Genomic DNA, 23,200 nt, shown 5'->3' with positions numbered 1-23,200 from the left:
ACATTAAGCGCAATTCCTACATTGCAGATAGATAATGATGCTGCTATAAAACTGGCTCAGAATCCTGAGCTTCATAGAAGAACGAAGCATATTGCCATAAGACACTTTTATGTCAGAGAGCTAGTTGCTTCAAATGAATTATATGTGAAGTATGTTCCAACAGAATACCAATGTGCGGACATACTGACGAAACCAGTTTCTAAGCCAAGAATGGCATTAATCTGTGGCATTATTGGATTAACCTATAACGTTTAACAAAAAGGGAGGATGTTAGAGGTTGTGATAAACTCCATAGACTAATTTGTAAATGAAGGCCACATGATTTCTTTTATTATTTTTTCTTAATGTCACTCTTGTCATGTCTATATATGAATAAACATTGAAAATAATCGATCCACATTAACAGAAATTGTTTCACATACTTGTACAATTATGAAGTCAATATATTTAGAAATTTTAGAATAATATTGGAGAAACCTACACCTACAGTTACCTACAGTTTTTCCATATGTGGTAGCTAAAACCATACCAATTTTTTTTATTTCTTGCATTATAATTTTAGTATTGTATTGGCAGATTTTAATACTGGATTAACCAGTTAATGAGATATCCAGATATCTCATGTATTCAGATAATAGTCTGTAATTGACATCCGAACTTTTCTTTAAAGTTCATGAATCTGTTGATAAAACAACAAAAATTACAAGTATTCAAAAGTATTCGTTCCTAGGCCTACTTTAACACAGTGAGTGCCTGGAACCCGCTTGGCGAAAATATTTTTTTGTCCACAAATTTATAGTGATAGACAACATAGACTTCATAAAACATTTAGAAAACACTGAAAACGCACTTTTAACACCCACGTAATCACTTCTTGTAAAAAGATGAACTACCTATACATTTTAATGTTTTGAATAAACAAGTTTGGGAACAAATCAAATTATTTTATTCAATATTTTGATTTGTGTTTTTTTAAGTAGTCACACTACTATATATAAATTAAAAACTGTAATAGATGTCATATATTAAAGAAAAAGTGACGAAGCCCTCCAGTGGTGAAGGCCGGAGGTTCATGGCGTTAGCCGCGATAGCTAAAGACGCCGGTTCAAATCCGGCCTTCACCACTGGAGGGCTTTGTCACTTTTTCTTTAATATATGACATCTATTACAGTTTTTAGTTTTGAATAAAGTTAGTTCAGTCATTGTCTTGGGAACTAACCACTGTCTAACCCAATAAGTCACTGCAACTTACTATGCTAATTGCATTGAATAAATCAAGCTAGCATTCAGCATGCTTTGTACATGTAAAGAAATACAGTGTGGCCTTGCCTTTACATACAAATATTAGGAGCCATGGTCTGGTTCCTGTTCTTCTGTGGACATGGTCCTCGGAGGTGCAGAGTGGCTCAACTGTGAGAACACTTCTTTCTCTCCTAAAGCCAGCGGGTCAGGCTGGGCATCACAAGATGGAGCATAAACCATCATGGGGGATGGGGATACTGGACGCACGGTACCTGTTCCACCTGTTGCTTCTTGCTCCTCTAAGAACCTGTCCATATAATCCGTATGTCCTGGATGAAGCGTATACTTTTTCTTCTCTAACCTAGCTTTGTTAGCAAATATATCATGTCGTTCTGTCTTCTTCCATATGTAATAGAACTGTACCAGTTCACCAACAGACCGAGTCCTTACTTTGTTTTGCCTTATCAGGTGAAAATCTTTACCGTGAGCTTTAAGGCCATTTTCAAAATTGCGGCATTCTTCTTCAGACCACAAGCTGGCATGTGCTGGGGTTTGGGCAGAGATGCGCCGTCGCCGGAGAGCCTCCTCCACATTGTGACCACACTGCTGCAACAGGAACAGGGCCTCTTCGTCATCCCGTAGCTGCTTCCCTCTAGGCACTGCTTCTACTCCACTGCCACAATTTAATGCATTAATCTTCTTCATATAATCTTCAATAACATTTTCCTCTAGGACAGTAGGGTTCCAGAGCAACTTATCCTCATTTTCATATGGCAGTGCATCATCATAGCTACACAAGCCCTCTGGGATGCCTGCTTGGAAATCACTACCAACCATTATAGTTTTCTTCCAATCATCTTCATCAGGGCTGTAGTCATAGTCTTCTTCTTCTTCTGAGGGGGGCCGGGAGCCGGAGCGCAGGCATCTTGTCGCCTCAGGGCTTGTTGTCTCTGTGTACAACTGCTGCAATTCAGACTCGGGCTTCTCTACTTCTTCGGGAATGGGCTCAGGTATAGGTTCGGGTGCTGGCTTGTCCATATTTTTGTCTAAGCCGTACAAGGCTAGCAACTCGTCCAAAGGCATGTCCCCTTCACGTTGCAGGCTATTCAACTCCGCCTTAGGATCCTGTTGCTCCCCTGCCGCCAACGCTTCCTCTTCCTCCAACGTGCGCTCGTCGTCGAAGTCATTCACCATCATATCAACAGTAGGCTCGAAGAGAGACTTGTCGCTCCCCACGTCCATACTGGCATCGTGTTCGCTTACACTGGTCACCAGCGCGCAATCGGTCATGACTACAGCCACCACAGACCAGCAGGGCCGCCGAAGATCACATCACAATAACATTCTCGCTAAATTCTACAGCTGTCTCATAAATTAGACTACTCAAGCGAATAAAATACCAAGAGAATAACATTTAATGCGAATTTTAATGCGAAATACTATAAACCAAACAAAAATATTTTGACACGAAATCGTCCATGGCTGACACTAAATGTTGCCAGGTTTTACACTACCATTCATGGCTGTACAAAAAGCTAAAGCTCCTACACATATATTATACTACTCTTTGCCCTACACTCGTGCGCGAAGCCGCAAACGCGAGTGTGGAGTCCAGTTCGCTAATCAGCAAAATCGACTCCACACTCGCGTTCGCGGCTTCGCGCCGCGTAGTCTGGAGAGCACTTAAGGGCCCTCCACACTCATGCGCGAATCACGGCGCGAAGCCCTTAAAGTAGAGTCTGTTCGGAAAGAGAAGCGTCGTGGCAGAAACGGGAACTAACATTATCAATTTTATATGGCAATCAAACCTTTGACACCTGTCTTCTGAGTTGTAACTATGGATGATGCTTGTAACTCTTGTAAAAAGTAAACATACTTCCGTCATAGTGTATTTTTATTTACAAAACTGCAAGTTTTATGCGTAAAATATTATCAAAACGGATTTACCGTACATAAAACGCTATAGTCGAATGGATTAAAAAATTAGACTACGAGGAAACAGAAGCACTTTTACAAAGACAGTAAATAATAAATAAAAATGAATAATAAATATATATGTGTTTACACCCCACACAACTACAAACATGCACACTCACAAACATGCACACTCACACACACACACACACACACACACACACACACACACACACACACACACACACACACACACACACACACACACACACACACACACACACACACACACACACACACACACACACACACACACACACACACACACACACACACACACACACACACACACACACACACACACACACACACACACACACACACACACACACACACACACACACACACACACACACACACACACACACACACACACACACACACACACACACACACACACACACACACACACACACACACACACACACACACACACACACACACACACACACACACACACACACACACACACACACACACACACATCTTAGCTTTAATTAATTTTAGTTTAGTTTGTAAGATATTCATTTTCGGCGGCCGAGTCGCGTCCAATGCGCGCAGCGACATAGACGCATTGATATGTAATTAATTAATTGCCGCCGCTCGGAAATTGACGGGATGACTGACTCCGAACCGACTCAACCCATCACGAATGAGTTCCTCGCCTTCCTGCAACTAAAAAACAAGCTGGTGCAGGAAGGAGCGATGGATGCTGTGACTGCTGTCCAGATGAGTTCGCGTGCGTCGAGTTTCACCGTGGAAGACATCTGTGCAGCGAAGCAAGTGCTGTGCCAGTCCCTCGGGATCGTCGGCACATATGTACCTCACCGGAGAGGAGATGAAGCCGGGAAGAAGTCCCTTGAGGACATAATGAAAATCCTGAGTGAAAACAAGGATCGGATTCCGGAGTTTGTGGCGACGGGTGCCCCTATCCTTCCGTCGTGTGCTCCGGGTAATGTCGACGTTCGCCTCTTGTTTAAGGAAATCGTGGCCCTAAATACAAGATTAGCCGAAGTTATTATGAAGTTTGAAGCTAGCCTAGTCACTATCGCCGAGTTACGTGACGAAATTACATGTTTGCGGAATGCTCCAACTCGGTCGGCGGTTTCAAATTTCAAGAGCGATTATCGACCTGACACTTGTGTCGAGTCGGTTAGTTTACGTGCTGCTGACACTGCAAAATGTGCCGCACGCGCCGCTGCACCGCCCGCGCACCCCCCGCGCGAGCGACCGCCTCCTGTCTCCTCCAAGTCACGTCAGCGTGCTTATGCTGACATCGCCGGTCAGTCTGTCGCAGCTAACCGGGTCAACGCGCCTTCTAAGGCGTGTAAACCACGGGCTCCCCTTTTAGAGAAGTCCTCCCGCACCAATGTGGATAAGGAGGGATTCACACTGGTGGAAAGGAAGAGAAAGGCACGCAGGTCGCCCCGTAAGACTGTGTGTGGCACTGCGGAGCCGGTTAATTCCGGTCTACGAATTGCAACACCGAGTAAGGCGCTCTACGTGTCTCGACTGCATTACTCCGCCGGAGCCGACGAGGTGGTGGAGTACATCCGCCGGAAGACTGGCTATACGCTGAGGGTGCACCAGCTACAGTCGCGTCACTATGTGCACTTCAGTTCATTTGTGGTGCGCGTGCCGCGGCCGCTGCAGGACACCATCGCTAGCGCGGACTTCTGGCCGAAGGGTGTGGTGTTTCGGCGGTTCCGGGGCAACTTGCCGAATTCTACACCAAGCCAGACGACGCAACGGAGCCACGCTGTTATGTCGTCGCCCAAATCTTAAATACTTAAATTTTTGTGTTTTCTCGTAGGGCATTGTATCTTTGTATTTTTATTTGTTTTGTAGTTCGCAGTGCCTTGGTAGTAATACTGTAATGCTGTGTAACTAATTTGAATAATAAAATAAAATAAAAATAAAATAAAAAAATTTTAAGTATATGTTCGGTTACTTTGTATGTAACTCTGGTAGGAAGAGCGGGATCTCCTGCCACAAGTATAATTTTACTTACTTGGAGATTCCAACCATAATTTGCTGTACACAATATTGTAACCAATAAACGCTTTTTCATTTTCATTTTCATTTTCAAAACGACAAGGGAAATTATATTTAATATTGTTCAGTTTTGTCAGCGGGAAGAAAACGGCTAAAAGCCGACTATATCGACTTACAATAAGTCACACAACGTGCTTCGGCTATGACGGGTATTTATGTTGTATTTAATATAAAATAATTACCTATTTAATAGTCCCCCTAAGTAATTAGTCTCCGGTACATAATCGGTAAATATATTCATTAAAATATATTAATTTATGTAAATAATGAAGATCATTCGTGATCTTAAAATAACTGAGAAATAGTTTTGATACTTTACCATTTTAGTCATATTTAGTCATACTTAATTTATTTTCAGGACAGGAGGAAGGAAACTTGTAATTCACATGTTTGTAAGCACATCTAGTTTAGATGAAGACGGTTTGATGAGTATCTCGTCTGGTTTTTCTGAAGCTAGCTCAATCATAAGTTACGTTGAATATATTGATTCAGAGGGCCTACCGCGAACACCGAAGTTCCTGAATTTCGGGCATCTTTCTCTTTTACTCCAATCAAGGCGTAAAGAGAGTGACAGAGAAAGATGCCCGCAATTTGCGAACTTCGCGGTAAGCCCTCAGACTTCGATTTAAATAAAAGTTGTTGGTTGAAAATGTTTCCTTATTTTTAGTTATGAAACATTATTTCATATTTTGCAGTGACTTTAGACGAAGTAAAATATCGTGATTCGAATAATCCCAATAACCTATTCACTGTTTTTATGTCCCCGATACTAAAATTACAGTTTGATTACCTACCCAATCTACCTATCCAGGTTTGTGCTAAAATAACTGTTGGGACTGGGCAGATTGGAGTAAATTAGAACCTATCTAGTTTTGTACTAATACAACAATTAGTATGGGCATGTATTTTCCATCGAACTGTCACTGTAGTATCTGAGATATAAAAACAAGTTGGTTTTAACCTTTGGGTAGAAGTCAAAATGGCAGTCACTAGTGCCTGTGCTAATTCATAGGATTAGGTAGCAGAACCGACACCGGGCTCCCTTAATTGAGCTGTGGCAAAAAGCCGGAACAAGAGGATTCAAGTATCATGACCTTTAGTGAGTAAGTAAGTAAGTAAATCTTTATTGCAAACCATGGTATGTACATAGATGTTACAAATTATGTAAAGTTCCACATGGACCCCGGTGGGGTGTATCAGTTTTTCTTATAACTAGCTTAAACATAATTATACAAAACTAAACTTAATTACTTTCATAATGAAAGCGCTAGGTCTATTATACATTTATAATTTGTGGATCAAGATATATATAGGCTACATTATAAAAAATTAATTAATTGTGTCTTCCATAAATTCTTTAACAGTGTAATAGGTTTTGTTTATCAAATGTGTCTTGAGCTTAGTTATGAATAGGTTTTTGCTCTCAATGTTTTTCATATCTGAGCGTAATTTGTTGTAAATTTGCTTGGTAATATGGACCTTTTTTGTATATGTCTAGGACTGGTTCCGGTGGGAAAATGTTATCTTTTCTGCGTGCACTTTTGCAGAATTCGAACATTTCGATATTGTTTCTGTAGAAGGTAGCAATTTCCAGAATGTACAAAGAAGGTAGAGTCAATATGTTTAGGTTCAAAAACTGCGGTTTGCAGGTGTCGGTCTGTGGGATGTTTACTAATATTCTGATGCATTTCTTTTGGAGGAGGAATAAATCGTTCGACTCTGTACTATTTCCCCATAACAATAAACCATAGCGAAGCCAGGCCTCAGCGTACGCGTGATAGACAGATAAAGCGCATGCCATGTTTGTGTTGGATTTTAGTATGCTCAAGGCGAAAAGGAAAGAAGAAAATTTTACCTACGTGTCTTTTCCAGTTGAGATGTGAGTCTAATACCAGTCCTAATAGCTCGAATTCTTTTACTTCTTCTATGTTCAAGTCTTGTAAAAGGGTTGTCAAGTCTGTAGGTCATTTTTGGTAAGGTCTAAATTGGATTATCTTAGTTTTGTTGGTGTTTAGTAGTAAGTTGTGGTCTTGTAGCCATTCGGAGATATCATTAAAAGTTTTCTTTATATGATCGTAATTGCTGGAATTATTGTCATGGTTGAAAAGGCATGAGATATCGTCGGCAAACAAGATACACTTGTGATTGGATATTTTCGGGAGATCATTAAATGCCCAATTACATGGTGCGAGTTACTCGCCTCGACCATGCGATTATCGTTGCACGAGAAAATATATGGCATCATGTAAACTATACGTACGATATCGTACAAGTAGGGGCGATAATCTCCTCGCCTTTGATGATTGGATGTCTCCGTGTAAACAAAACTTAAATGCGAGAATCGTATTTCGAGTTTATATGATTTTCAGTCGTCATCATGAGTGCATTGCAAGTCGCTGTTCTGATTGTGTCGGTACTTTATACGTTTTAAATTTTACTTTTACATTTTAAATGTTTTATTAATCGCCAAAACGCACAACAAAATTTTTCTTTGAATATATAGGTACTTGAATGCTGCTAACTATTTCCCGCCAACTTTTTTTTCTTAGGGCAACGTCACGCCATTTCAGCCAAGAGCCAATATTAAAATAAATGCAACTTAAATTATATTAAAATCATTAAAATATTTTTTTTTGTTAAAAAAGAAAATTTTGGCAGAAGATATTATCGCTAACTGTACTTTTCTTTTAACAGACAACTAATACTCATCGAGCGAATTTTAACGAACCTAAACACATCTAGGTTGTGTTGTTTTATTGAGTTCCCATGGCCACCTCCTGTGTCCATAATCAGACCAGTTCAATGGTACCATAATATTACATTGTCACCGAACTCACATATGTATAGGAATTTTCAGCTCAATCAAATAATGGGAAGTGGGTTAAATGTGCAAGATTTTACCAGAACAAACATATTCAAACAAACGAACATTTGCAAGTTAAATAAAAGCTAGTAAAAATAATGTGAAAAACAAGAAATATTATTACGAATATTTACAATATATACCTAGTGGTAAATGATTAGCAACTAATCATGTAAGTTGACTGGCAAAACTCGTATGAAAATCGGTTCGGACCGATTCGTGCGATACTCGCACGTACGTGAAAAAATGTCATACGAGAACGAGTTTAGACAAGTCGAGAAATCGTAAGCAAATATCTCCCTAGAATGCGGCTCCTCGTGTAAACTATTTCGCCTGGCGATAATCTCCGTGCGAGTATCGAATGACATAATCGTAGGCGAGTTTATATTTCTCGCATGAATGTAAACATTTTTATACGATACTCGCCTGGCGATTATTGCATACGATAATGTCATACGATTTCTCGCCCCAAAACGTGCGAGAAACTCGCACCATGTAAATGGGCCTTAATATATATTAGAAACAGAACACATCCTAGTACGCTACCTTGAGGGATTGAATTGTTAATTGTTTTCCATTGGGATTGGTAGTTTTGTATTTGTCCAGAGTCTGTGTGATGATGTTCAATTTGCACGTATTGTTGTCTATTTTCCAGGTATGATTGTAGCCAAGTGTGAGCATATCCGCGGATCCCAATATCATGTAATTTATGTAGTAGAATAGAATGTGAAACCCTATCGTAGGCTTTGGACATGTCCAATAGCAGCCCTATAGCGTACTTTTTGTTTTTTAGACATTCGAGGACACCTTGGACGTAATTATACACGGCCAAGGTGGTTGAGCGTTTGTGGCGGAATCCGAATTGATTCTCGTGAAGTAGATTGTATTTTTCTAGAAATATAGTGTCGTACTGTCGTACTATAATTACGTCACAGTGTTGTCAGCATAGCAAAATCCGTAAAATAGCACCGGCCTCAGAATAATGACTAAAGCAAAGAAGCCGGGCAAAAATAAAAGCTTGGTAAAAGATATCGTATTCACAACACGTTATTACTTTTTGTCTATGAGTGAGTGAGACAACAATCCGTAAGTTCTTTCGTTTTTTTCAGTATTGTCATAAGATAAACTGAGGGAAATGTCAAATGGTCCTATGTGGTTCTATAATATAATCCAGCCAAATAAAATATATGTTCGTTATTTCACAGGTAGGTGTCAACTGTAACAACTTGACATAGTCGTATTATTTTAGTTGAAATATTTCGGGATGTTTCAGCGGTCATCTTGGTTTATTTTAATTATATTTTTGCTATTCCTGAAAGATTGTTGGAAAACGTGCTGAGTTTTTATTTGTAATGGTTTGAAGTTCCCTTTGTGATAATGTCTTGTGTGATCGAGGGCTGTAAATCGCATACAGGAAGAAAAGAAAATACGCACGAACCGATAACCTTTAATCGGTGAGTTTTGTTCAATTTTGAAGAAATTTATTTATAGGACCTGACCCTAAACATAGAAATCGATATGTTGTTTATGTAATTATTACTTGCATTCAAGTCTATATAGATTTTTGCATATATTTTCGAACTTTTCTGCTAAGTATGAAAGGTTATATTTTTGGCATAGTGATGTATCGACCTCAGATCAATAACCTATCGACATTTACAGCTTTCTTATAGTTTGGCCCAGGACTGTCTCATTTTAATTGATGAGTACAGTCAAGGGCATAAATATATATACATTCCCAAAGTCTCAAAAATATGTGTACGCTCAGACAATAAAATCGTGTTCACATATTTTTAAGCCATTTGTCTGGATCGATATTTTTGCCTTCGACTGTACCTATAGTTTTCTTTGTTCTTACTTACTGACAGATTGTGTTTGCCAGACTATAGTTTAATACTAAAAGCCGGTCAAGTGCAGGTCGGACGCGCGCACCAAGGGGACCGTACTTTTTAGTATTTGTTGTTATAGCGGCAACAGAAATACATCATCTGTGAAAATTTCAACTGTCTGTTCATGAGATATAGCCTGGTGACAGACAGACGGACAGCGAAGTATTAGTAATAGGGTCCCGTTTTTACCCTTTGGGTACGGAACCCTAATAAAAAAGACATTAATGATCATTGATGAATGTTCCTTTTATTAATATTGTTGGTCACAAAACTCAACTTTTTATTTCAGATTTCCAAAGGACGAGGAATAGGGGATATTACTGCAATGTTCTGCCACCAGAGTGCAGCACTAGCTTTTTTAGTGCACCGTAGAGTAACTTATTCATACTGTACCTTTAACAGGTTTTTGACAAGTTTTCAGGGGACCTACCGGAAAACTCGAATCCGAAATTTCGTTATCTAGCTGCCTCTTTATCGCTCGAATATGCAAGAGTGACAGAGATGTTAGATAACGAAAGTTCGATTTTCTTGTTTCGCGATAGACCCTCAGATTGTGATAGTGGCGCCACCTACGCCGAGTTTCGCGTAATATTCCCTATTATTAAATAAATAAAAAATATTACACGAACGTTTTTTTTTATTATTTCCTATTTGGTACAGTCAGCTGCAGAGAAAAGGTACCCTACGTCCATACTAATTTACAGAACTTTGTATGTCTTTTCTATGCCTTTTCTCTGCAGCTGACTGTACATGACTAGAAACTATACTTAGTCTTTTAGCATTAGAAAAAACGGTAAACCATTTCCACGTGTCTTTTTATTGACAAGTTTTTTTATAAATATAACAATATTTTACTTATGAAAGCAAAATCGTATATTATATTTGTTGTGACTTATTTTCAAAGTGTTTTTCGATAAAACGACACGTTAAGATCGCTCGCCTTCTTTCTAATGATAAAAAAACGAGAGGTATAGTTAGACGGTTCTGAGTGGTAAACTGCAAATGAGATAAAAGCTATATTAGGTACATGCATTAATCCTCATATCAGGCGGCTCTTTGATTCCAAGGATTGCATAATTTTTATACTTTTTAATGATTTCTAGAATATGAAAATTATAAAAAGTGTAAAAGTTATGCAATCCTTGTATTCCACGCATTTCATTTCATTTCATTTCAACGAGCCGCCTGCTTCAGATTTCTTGAAATTGTCGCGTTTTTTCAGGTTCAACTTTCATTAGCCAGACTATTATCAATTTGCCAATTTCGTGATTATTCTTTTACACGGCACATAAACTTATGCATAATTTATCGATATAAAAAGTCGACACAGTTACATCCCTAGCAAATTATCAAACTTATGACACCGTACGTAAATGAGAAATAACAAGCATATATGCATCTCTTTTCGGCACATTATCTAATTCGTAAGGAAGTAAAGTACGGATATACATATTTGCGAAGCATTTTTGCCCGACTTCTATGCTTTAGTCATTATTCTGAGGCACCGGCACGCCCTCAAATCCTACTACTCTTCTGTTTCCGCACAGACTCTAGACCAAGCCGTAACAGACTACCGCACCGCACCGCGACCTTAGTGCGGTTTAAATATCTCTTTCTCGCTCTAACTTATAGCTGCATCCTTAACGCACGTACGGCGACCACCTTAGGCTCCTGTACACCATGGCCCAGCGTAGGCCAGTCTAAAGCTCACTCCAACTACGCGGCGCGAAGCCGCGAACGCGAGTGTGGAGCCGATTTCGCTGATTAGCGAACTAGACTCCACACTCGCGTTCGCGGCTCCACGCCGCGATTCGCGCACGAGTGTGGAGGGCCCTTTATATACTCTTTGGTGCCTAGTTGCCTACTACACTTGGCAACTTGTTTTCGACCAAATTCCGACCTTGGTAGTTTCTAATCGTGTATTGTAACCAAAATATATTGTAACGGCCGCTCCAGACTTCGCGCCGTGATTCGCGCATGAGTGTGGAGGGCCCTTAACCCTTAGGTTGCCCAACAAATTGTATTGCGCAATGACCAATCCTTTTGCTGCTCCATGCTAGATACCGTTGGTTCACTCATGGTCAGGAGTTATTCTTTACTTATAGGGCCCTCCACACTCGTGCGCGAATTGCGGCGCGAAGCCGCGAATGTGAGTGTGGACTGTGGAGTCTAGTTCGCTAATCAGCGAAATCGACTCCACACTCGCGTTCGCGGCTTCGCGCCGCGTAGTCTAGAGTGGGCTTATGGTTCACTGGTATACCTCCTAGTGAGTATTATATTCTTTGCTGGTATACATACCATATCGGATAGTTCGTGTGAAAGAGCTTTTAATGTGAATTATTTCAAATTTTAAAGGGCCCTCCACACTAGTGCGCGAATCGCGGCGCGAAGGCGCAAACGCGAGTGTGGAGTTTAGTTCGCTAAGGAGCGGGCTTAAAGGCCATAACACCACCAAAGTCATTGTGCGACGCACCCATAAATAAGAGCGAGAAAGCGATATCTCTTTCTTGCTCTTAAGGGCCCTCCACACCCATGCGCGAATCACGGCGCAAAGCCGCGAACGTAAGTGTGGCGTCGATTTCGCAGATTGTTCACGCCTTCGCGCCTAGTTCCCCGTTTTTTGTAGGTTTATTAGCCCGCGTCAAAGGAGGCGCGAAGCGGCATGATTCGCGCATGAGTGTGGAGAGACCTTTATAAGTTGGTCAAACCAAATTGTCAGTAAATAAGAACAAAAAAACTATACTCATCCTTTTCTTTTTGGTGCTTGTACTAGTGTAAGACAAAGATAGTACGATTCTCTGTCTATGTTTGAAATGAGACAGTCCTTTGATTATAATTATATAGTGATATAATGTCTATTGTTTAGGTGCAGAATTTGTGGAGAATGTCATCATAGTGTAACTTATATATATTGTCATTATTGTCAAATGCGGCGTATATGAGTTTTAAGAAAGTCTGAATTTTGGTTAAAATAAAAGAAAATGTGGTTTAGAGGCGGTCGGGAGAAAGTAAAATAGATTACAGTTCCTGTTCCTTATATTTAAGCTTTATTTATAATGTTACGACTACTCTGTATATTTTTAGTAGCGACCGTCAAAGTTTCACTGTGCTTTTCCGATGTTGGGAAATGGGACTTGCCGCTGAATGGGGTGAGCGTTGGTTAATTTATTGTAGTTATGCTACACGGTTAGTTACATTTTCAAGATGATGGAGCGGCGTATAAGAATGTTCATAAGCATCGATTCTTGGGCGTACAATATATACAAATTGTGTCGTGTTTCAAGTGTCTGCCTGACTCGTATCATAACTCAATGCATAAACATTTTAATGTCTACTATTGTCTACGCCTACGGTTATCAATACAAGGAAGTTTTAGCCCAAAACTAATGTTAGTAAATTTTAATGATCCATACGGCTACAGGTAATATTTAATCAACTTACTTAAATACAGGTAAATCTAAATCCTTCAGTGTTGACTACAGGAGCCATGTTATCTGTTGCAGGAATTATGCCAGTTTACACTGGCAAAATCATTATTTAAAGATTCCAGAGTCATAGTAACAAGTAAGTTGTTATAATAATGTTGTTTTATTATTAATTAGTTTATCAATTATGGCATATTTTATCATAGGTATCATAAGTAGGTATAGCAATAAGTTTAGGGGTTATTAGATCTGTCCTTTCGCTGGACACTTTCTGCCATCTCGCTGTTAAGAGTGATGGAAATAACAGAATCCAGCAACTGCCTGAAAATGACACAGTACTCCCACTGTACAGTCAGGGGGGTGTCACTGCGCAGTTTAGGTATATTTGGCCGGCGCACCGCCCGGGAAGGTGTATCGCAGTGGGCTGGCGCTCGGCTCGCACGATAGTCGTGTCACGTGGCACTCGCGCAAAATTGAAAATACGCAATGGCTTCGAAACCTAAATCGCGATCTAATCTGTATAAAAGATAATGTTCTGTTTACGGATGTCTGAATAAACGGAAGAACAAGGAAGCAGAAAAAACATATTTTTTAAATTCCGGACTATATTGACCGACATATTTTCAAAGGAATAAGTACTTCTGTGGCATACCTACTTCCGTGAGAATTAGACATACTATCTCCGGCTAAAAATTTTATGTTTACAGAATCAACGTTTGTAATTCCTACTTATTTATCTTAAAAATAATAAATCAGTAGGTATAGGTACAAAAACTTGTCAAGTGACAACCCCGTGCCGACACTCGCAGCTCGGTCATAAAACTGCGGCGCGCAAAGAAGATTCACGGTTCGTGCGCGGTTATAAGTTTCAATTTTGCTTGCAGGCGGCGAGTGTAGGTAAAATTTTATACCTAAATCTGGCTTTTGTGAAGGAGTGAATTTTCTGTACGGTAGTACTATTAGTTATTCTGTGGTACAGTCACCTGCAATAATATGTTACTCTTCAAAGGCCGCAATATTATGTGACACACTCTTGTGGCTCTACAAATAAGATTGTGTCAGAATTTTTTTCGGTCTTCGTTGTGTAACATATTATTGCAGGTGACTATACCTAGCAAATTTTCTAAGAGTTGTGACAAAGAAACTTCAAAAACAATGATATAAAAACCATACAAAACCAAAACATATGTCGGGCAGACGAAACGGAGCATTTCCACTCGGGTGAAGGAACACATAGCTGATGTCAAGCACCGTCGACCTAGGTCTGCAGTCTGTGAGCATGTCATGGATAAAGCCAATCACTCAATCAAGTTTGATAAGCCTCTGGTTCTTGCCAAGGAGAAGCGTTACATACCCAGAATGCTGCGCGAGGCCATTGAGATTAAGAAATATCCAAACTTTAATAGGGAAGATGGCTTTTCTCTGCCACCAGCTTGGGATCCTGTAGTCCATCTGATAAAGGAGCAAGGGAGACATAGACTGTGAGACCTTAGTGTTGGATGATGTTGGACATTCTGAGTATAATATGATTTGAAAAGATGTGTCCCGCCGAGTTTGTTGCCGGTCCCATATTGGGATACCCTCCTACAATTTGGGAGGGAATTAAATCTTCTCTGGTCTGTGGTGTAGGGTTGGAGCCGGCGTAGTTTTTATCGCGTATATATATATATATATATATCTTTACTTGAAAATAATTGTAATGTTTATAGTCTATGATTGTTCATTATTTTAGTATGTGGGTATTTTTGCACTTTGTAATTTTTCCTCAGTCACCCGTTGACCACGAACGCTGTAAAGGGTTCGAAACGTCGTGATGTATTATAAATTCAATATATGCGCTATAATCCGTTTTCATACTTTTACTTCACGATGTAAAAACCATTGCATTGTCTACTTTATTAACCGACTTCCCAAAAGGAGGAGCTTATCAATTCAACCGTATATATGTACATATATATATTTTTTTGTATGTATGTTACCTCATAACTCTGTCATTGGTGAACCAATTTTTAAAATTTTTTTGTTTGAATGTGTATAGTCCCAAGTTGGTCCTGTTTTTGTCAAAACCCAGTTCTGATGATGGGATCCATGAGGAATCCAGGGAACTCCTCGAATCTTATAGGAATACATATAGTAATTTTTGTATTTTCATTTTCATTTCATTTTCATTTATTGCAGAACCATGGTTACATTAAGGTGTTATCATGTATTAAGTGCATGCATGGTTACCCTGTCAGGGCATAGCAATACAATTTTCATTAATAAATCAAGTATTTACGTTCAGAAAAAGTGACATTTAATAAAGTGGAACTGCTGATGATGATCAAAACGAAACTCTTTAACGATGCATAGCTCACTTTGACGATTTGTCCTCTTCGTTATGTTTACTAAGCCAGTAAGATTTATAAAGAACATTTTTATCAAGGTTTAGTCTGATGATGGATTCCATTGGGGATTTAGGGAACTCCTCAAATATTAGAAGCATACATACAGCGATTTTTTTATTTTCATCAACAAACTAAGCATTAACAATTAAAAAGTGCCATTTGATAAAGTGGAACTGCTGATGAAGACCAGAACGGAACTCTTTAACAATGCATAGTTCGCTTTAGCGATTTGTCCTCTTCGTCAAGTTTACTAAGCCAGTAAGATTTGTAAAGAACATTTTTATGAAGGTTTAGTTTGATGATGGATTCCATGAGGGATTGAGGGAACTCCTGAAATATTATAATCATTTTATTTCATTAATAAACTAAGCATTAACAATTTAAATAGTGTCATTTGACAGTGGACATGAAAAAAAAAAGAAAAACCGACTTCAAAAAGAATAAAATAAAATAATATTGCTAGCGCATAGAAAAGGAATAATATTATTTTGTTTTATCCTTTTTGAAGTCGGTTTTTTTTTTTTTTTGTTTTTTTGATCAATATATTGTATTTACATCTAGCATGTACATTTATAGAATTTAGATTAAATATTTAAGAAATAGTGTGTATGACAAACATAGTATGTGTGGCAGGTACAATAAAAATCTAGAAATAAATCAAAAGCTAAATTGACATTAAAAAGATCTATGAATGGCCCCTGTAGTATGAATTGTTAGATTGATAAGTAGAGCAAGGAAGCCCTGCAGTCTCCTGTAGCATCCTGAGTGCCAGTACCCCACGGATCAGGGCTCTAGACTCTAGACAATGAATGGAATAAAATTATATTATGTTATATCTGATTTTTTTCTCGTTTTCCAGTTGCCTGTGACAATGTGGACTCTAACCTGACTGTATCTTACCGTTGGGAGCAAAGCTCTTGCTCTCCCGACTACTTCCATTATTTTGAAAAGGTATATACACTCTTTAAAAATTCATTGGAAAAGGGACCTTAGAGATGATTGTGCCATTGTTAGTGCAATTTGTATTGGAGCATGGTTAATTTTATTGTTGTCATTGTCACACCCTAAGGCCCCATTTTGCAAGAACTAAAATCATTTCCCCTTTTTCATTTCTTTTAGATTAAATAGGTTTTGTTTCTTTATAAAAACACACACATAAGAAACAAATTTGAATAACAGTTTAACTAAAATAATTGTAACTGTTGGTTATGAACTTTATTATATTACAACCTTAGTAACTATCAAACTTTGTTGCTTGATCAAGCTTTAAAACAACAGTATCTCTTTCACTGAATTGAAGTGGTGTTGTATTGAAGTTCGACACATAAAAAACTTCATTACAAATATTTTTTAATATTACTTTTTGACAATATCGTATATTCCAGCGTATTGTAGTATGCACAAAGCCCCCCAGCGATGTGGGCAACACCCTAAGGCCCCATTTTGCAAGAACTAAAATCATTTTCCCTTTATTATTTCTTTTAGATTAAATAGGTTTTGTTTCGTTATAACAACACACACATAAGAAACAAATTTGAATAACAGTTTAACTAAAATAATTGTAACTGTTGGTTATGAATTTTATTATATTACAACCTTAGTAACTATCAAACTCTGTTGCTTGATCAAGCTTTAAAACAACAGTATCTCTTTCACTGAATTGAAGTCCGGGGGTTGTGTCACTCACTTCCGTAGGAGTTTACCCTATTCGAATCCCTACAAGTGACCCCCGGGTGGTGCTAATTGAGTGACAATCTTACCGGTGGTAGGCATATGCCGTAGCAGGTTACCACCCCTCAGACTAAGCCATGGCGCCATAATGGGTCACCGTGTTCCGTCATGTAGTCTGTTGATAGCTGTTGAGGTGATGTGTCTGAGCAGTAGTTTCTGGCCTAACTACAGTGGCACTACTGATGCGTGCCACACCGAGCGTCTAGTTCTGGAGGCTAGCGGGATCCGAAGCACGGTGCACCGCTGGCCGACCGCAGGTAGTAGGGGGCCCAAGTAGCGGGAGAGCCACCCGTGAAAGGCTGCCCCGCCAACTAGCGAAAAATCCTGAAACGGCTCCACCTTGCCGGTTGGCGACCGGATGGGAGGGCCAGGTGGCCATTTCAGGGGGGTTCGGGCGTCCCCGCAGTCTTTCAGTCAGTTTGTGTTTGAGTTCTGATGGCTGAGTTGCCTCGCTCAACTTGCATTCCCTCGTCTATTCGCTCTTCTTCTTCATCCCTCAAACAAACATGCAAAACAAAAGAAAGAAAAGTAGAGTTAAACAGCGGTTGCAATCCCTCCCATTTAAACCTCTCCAATATTCGAGGTCTGCACTCCAATATCGATGCAGTTCACCATCACCTAGAGACTGACAAACCGCACCTGCTGTTCCTCACCGAAACGCAAATCAGATGTCCAGTCGACTCGTCATACCTCAACTACCCAGGTTACACTCTGGAGCACAGGTTCCTATCACGTGCAGGAGTGTGTGTGTATGCTCGAGATGACATCTGCCTTAAGCGTCTCAAAAATCTTGAAGGTTCTAATCTTTCTGTCTTGTGGGCTTTGATCGATACCGGCGTAGGTCAAATTATCTACCCCTGTGTCTACCGATCGCATAGTGGGGACTCTGAGACAACAAGGCTGTTTAGCTACCTCAGTGAGGCTGCCGATGAGGCTCGCCAAAGGTACCCAACAGCAGAGCTAGCAATCGTTGGGGATTTTAACGCGCATCACCAGGAGTGGCTATTCCCGTACCAAATGACTGACCACGCAGGGCGAGAGGCTCATAAATTTGCACTTTTACTAGACCTCTCACAGCTTTTTACCTGTGCCACTAGGGTACCTGATGTTGAGTCTCACATAGCAAATTGTTTGGACCTTCTGCTAACCACCAACCCAGATCAATACTCTGTAGTGGTAGATGCTCCTCTAGGAACTTCCGACCACTGTCTAGTAAAAGCTGTATCCGTTTATTCCCCACCCGATCAGGGCCCCAGCGGTGAAAGACGGGTGTGGCGATACAAGTTAGCAGACTGGGATGAGATGCGGCATTTCTTTGCATCGTATCCTTGGCGCGCCACCTGCTTTTCTTCAAATGATTCGTCGGCCTGCGCTACTGAAGTAGCCGACGTCATTCGTCAGGGTATGGAATATTTTATTCCCTACTCTGTAGTTTCGACCGGCTACAAAGCTCGCCCGTGGTACAATGCCGACTGTGATCGAGCTGGGGCGCTTAAGCGGTCGGCTTACCGAGAACGGGCTGATGCTCGTACACGCAGGGCTCCGAACACACGTGACCTGAAGAAGAAGTTCAATAAAGCCGCCAAGTCCAGTAAGAAGCAGTTTCGCAAGGCCAGGTTCGACCACGTCCGTCGTATTGGGACCAAACTAGCCTCGTATCCTCCGGGAAGTAAAGCGTTTTGGTCCCTAGCAAAAGCGGTCGAAGGGAACTTCTGCCGCCCGTCACTGCCTCCCCTGGTCAAACCTGACGGAACGCTGGCACATACAGCCAAAGAAAAGGCTGACCTGTTCGCTTCTCTTTTTGCTGAAAATTCACGTCTTGACTCAGCCGGCAAACTTCCACCCGTACTTCCTCAAAAGAATAGCCGTATGAGTGATGTTCGTATACATCAAAATGAAGTCCTTAAAATACTGCGAACGTTAGACGTGCATAAAGCAAGCGGTCCCGACGGAATCCCTGCTATTGTCTTGCGAAACTGTGCAGCCGAGTTGTCCCCAATATTAACACGCCTGTACCGCCTGTCGCTCGAAACTGGCGTAGTACCTTCGTGTTGGAAGCTTGCAAACGTGCAACCTGTGCCCAAAAAAGGCAGTCGTTCAGACCCAGCTAATTACCGTCCAATCTCAGTCACTTCCATACTCTGCAAGATTATGGAGCGTGTACTGAACAAGCGGCTCCTATCCTAGAGGATAACGATTTACTCAGCGACTCTCAGTATGGCTTCCGCGGGGGTCGTTCGACTGGAGATCTTCTGGTGCATGCTACTCATCTTTGGAGCGAGGCAATTGAGAGGCACGGTGAAGCCCTTGCGGAATCTCTCGATGTCTCTAAAGCATTCGACCGGGTATGGCACGTAAGTTTGGTGAGCAAGCTTCCAGCATATGGGATACCAGTTGGCCTGTGCAACTGTATTGAGAATTTCCTGAGCGAACGTTCCATTCGGGTGGTGTTAGATGGCTACACATCTGACCAATGGACTATTAACGCCGGCGTTCCTCAGGGCTCTGTTGTGTCCGCGACCTTATTTCTGCTACATATCAACGACATGCTAGTACTACATACTTTTGAATATGCCGATGATAGCACTGTCGTGGACAGATACCTCTCCAATGCTCGGGCCAAAAAAGATGAGGTCCAATCTTGTCGACAAGCTATGGTGGACCGTCTGAATTTGACACTTAAAACAGTGTCCGATTGGGGCGACGCTAACCTGGTCAAATTCAACGCAACCAAAACGCAGGCGTGTCTGTTCTCTGCGAAACGGAGTCCTTTCGGCCTGACTCCTACTTTCCGGGATGTATCCGTACCGATATCCAACCATCTTCAGCTACTTGGCACGAGTATCTCGTCTAACATGAGCTTTGGGGCGTATATTGAATCTCTGGCCAATTCTGCAGCTAGACGATTGGGCGTCCTCTCTAAGGTCAAGCGGTACTTCACACCGGGGCAGCTTCTTCAGCTTTACGTAGCTCAAGTCCGGTCGTGTATGGAGTACTGCAGCCACCTTTGGGATGGGTCCGCCAAATATCAGTTAGCCGCCTTAGATTCCATAGACAAACACGCTAGGAAGCTTATTGGAGATGCGGGATTAGTAGAGGCTAGACTGCAGAGCCTTAAACACCGTAGAAAGGTAGCATGTTTATCGGTGTTCTACAGGATACATGTCGGGAAGTGTGCGATGGGATTACATAATTTAATCCCCCCATCTCCATTCTGCCACCGTGGGACTAGACGCGGACTTGCGTTTTACCCTTACGTCGTTACTCTGCCACTGATTCGTACTAAGCGCTATGCATCCAGCTTTATCATGCGAACGGCTAAGGAGTGGAATTCACTTCCTGCAAATATATTCCCAGTCCACTATAACTTGGATCTTTTTAAATCAAGAGTGAATAGACATCTTTTAGGTAAGCATGATCCATCCTAGACTGCATCGGCACTTACCATCCGGTGAGATTGCGGTCAAATGCTTGCTTTTTTGTAATAAAAAAAAAAAGAAAAAGTAATAAAAAAAGTGGTGTTGTATTGAAGTTCGACACATAAAAAACTTCATTACAAATATTTTTTAATATTACTTTTTGACAATATCGTATATTCCAGCGTATTGTAGTATGCACAAAGCCCCCCAGCGATGTGGGCAACACCCTAAGGCCCCATTTTGCAAGAACTAAAATCATTTCCCCTTTTTCATTTCTTTTAGATTAAATAGGTTTTGTTTCGTTATAACAACACACACATAAGAAACAAATTTGAATAACAGTTTAACTAAAATAATTGTAACTGTTGGTTATGAATTTTATTATATTACAACCTTAGTAACTATCAAACTTTGTTGCTTGATCAAGCTTTAAAACAACAGTATCTCTTTCACTGAATTGAAGTGGTGTTGTATTGAAGTTCGACACATATAAAACTTCATTACAAATATTTTTTAATATTACTTTTTGACAATATCGTATATTCCAGCGTATTGTAGTATGCACAAAGCCCCCCAGCGATGTGGGCAACAGAACAATGCTTCCCCATGCCAATGGTGAGCGCAGGATCGCGTGTCCAAGCAAGCACTCCATACCAATTCAAGACGACGACGCTATTGTCAAAGCCAATGGCAAAAAAGAGGCTGGGATCACCGCACAATCTGTGAGTACACCTACTGGCTGGCATTACGTAACAATGTTTTTTTTATTAAATAAAATACATACATACCTACATATAATCAAGCCTATTTCCCGGAGGGGTAGGCAGAAAACACGGATTTCCACTTGCTACAATCCTGACATACCTCTATCGCTTTCTTCACTTTCATGCTATAACATTCCTCATACACGCTCGCTCATTTCTCCAATTTTATGTTTAAACTTTGCTGAAGATAATTGTGACTTTTACGCAAAAATGGTCACTTGGGTGTTACGTAACTTTCAGGTAGTGGGAGGGGGGGAGGGGGGTACACGAAAACGTTACGGCGCATTACACGGGGAGGAGGGGGGGTCAAACATCTACGGAAATGGAATTGCGTTACGTAATATTTGAAGGCCCCTTAACATAAACAAATTAATTTTAAACATGGGGCTTTTAGGGCCACTTTTGGGGGGTAAATGAGAAAATTAAACAATAAAGTTTTTTAAACTATATTGTGTTACATATCAAATAAAAGAGCTCATTCTGAGAGTTTAGAGGTTATTCAAGAAAATGAAAAAAATACACAAATAGTTCTTTACCTATAGATGACAGGAAAACCTATTTGAAATGTGCAGCCAAACGTGAGTCAAACTTAATTACTTAGTTTTTGCTCCTACCCCTACGGGTTTTTTAAAGACATTTCACTCACGTTTCACATAAAAAAATACGTTGTTAAAAATTGTGTAATGTAAGGAACCCTTGGAACGCACTTGGCCGGTTTTTTAAAATGTTTTAAGCATATTAATATTTTAATATCTATCACAATGCATTTTTCATACTACAATTGTCTTTTACAGAAATTCCTCCCACTTATCACAGTGGATAAGGAGGGTATCTACATTTTAAGCATGGCGGTGCTAAGTACGACTAAGTTTAACGGCACGGTACATATCGAGATGGTGTCAGGCACAAGTTATCTATCTGCTGCCATCTACCCCTTATTACCGGTACGAAATACCACAAAAGTTATAAAACTTATGGTACTGTTATTTATTACCTACCTACTTATTACTACTACTACCTACTACTACTTATAAAGGGCCTCCTGGCGTCCTGGCGGTGAAAGTTACGGGGATACGGGGTAAGATACAGGGTGTTTTTAAACTTTTAATTACATTTTATTAAGTAAATTTTACTTTGTGACCAACCCCAAAATCGAGAAACTTATTTTGGCTCTCCCATAGAAAACATCTACATCTGATCAGCAAAAATGTATGAAACTGCCATTTTTTCAGAAATTAATTAAAAGCTCATGCTCTTACGGTAGATGTCGCTAGGCGCTTCCCTAAGGCGCATATGAAGCATATGGTGAAAATATTCGATGGCAATGGGTTACTGAGCTAGTTTGCAGAGCGATGGGCATGTGACAGTGGGGTTTTCCACTTGTTTACAGACGTGTCTGCTTAATACAAAATTAATTAGGTAAGCCTTTTTTTTGCGAATACAAGGTTGGT

General features: G+C 40.4%; 2 protein-coding genes across 3 annotated transcripts in view; one reads left to right on the top strand and one right to left on the bottom strand.

The window, feature by feature from the left end:
- Positions 1 to 1,225: 1,225 nt before the first annotated feature.
- On the bottom strand, positions 1,226 to 2,741 carry LOC134741694 (mesoderm induction early response protein 1). The gene has a single exon (XM_063674575.1). It carries the CDS (start codon positions 2,530 to 2,532, stop codon positions 1,345 to 1,347), a length of 1,188 nt encoding a protein of 395 aa, XP_063530645.1. The 5' UTR covers positions 2,533 to 2,741; the 3' UTR covers positions 1,226 to 1,344.
- A 10,187-nt stretch (positions 2,742 to 12,928) lies between these two features.
- The window catches only part of LOC134746151 (transmembrane protein 87A), a 44,103-nt gene continuing 33,831 nt past the window's right edge, over positions 12,929 to 23,200 (top strand). The window contains exons 1-5 of one of the 2 annotated variants that reach the window (XM_063680450.1): positions 12,929 to 13,172; positions 13,527 to 13,587; positions 16,695 to 16,786; positions 21,534 to 21,707; positions 22,544 to 22,693. In XM_063680450.1, the coding sequence (XP_063536520.1) occupies positions 13,080 to 13,172; positions 13,527 to 13,587; positions 16,695 to 16,786; positions 21,534 to 21,707; positions 22,544 to 22,693 (570 nt within the window). In that variant the 5' untranslated portion in view covers positions 12,929 to 13,079. The remainder of the gene's footprint in view (positions 13,173 to 13,526; positions 13,588 to 16,694; positions 16,787 to 21,533; positions 21,708 to 22,543; positions 22,694 to 23,200) is intronic. The other variant, XM_063680459.1, reaches the window with a different exon arrangement.

Source organism: Cydia strobilella, chromosome 1, assembly GCF_947568885.1.
Source record: "Cydia strobilella chromosome 1, ilCydStro3.1, whole genome shotgun sequence".
NCBI classification, from domain to species: Eukaryota; Metazoa; Arthropoda; class Insecta; order Lepidoptera; family Tortricidae; genus Cydia; species Cydia strobilella.
The sequence above is the reverse complement of the archived record's forward strand: the minus strand, read 5'-3'. Positions and strand labels throughout refer to the sequence as shown.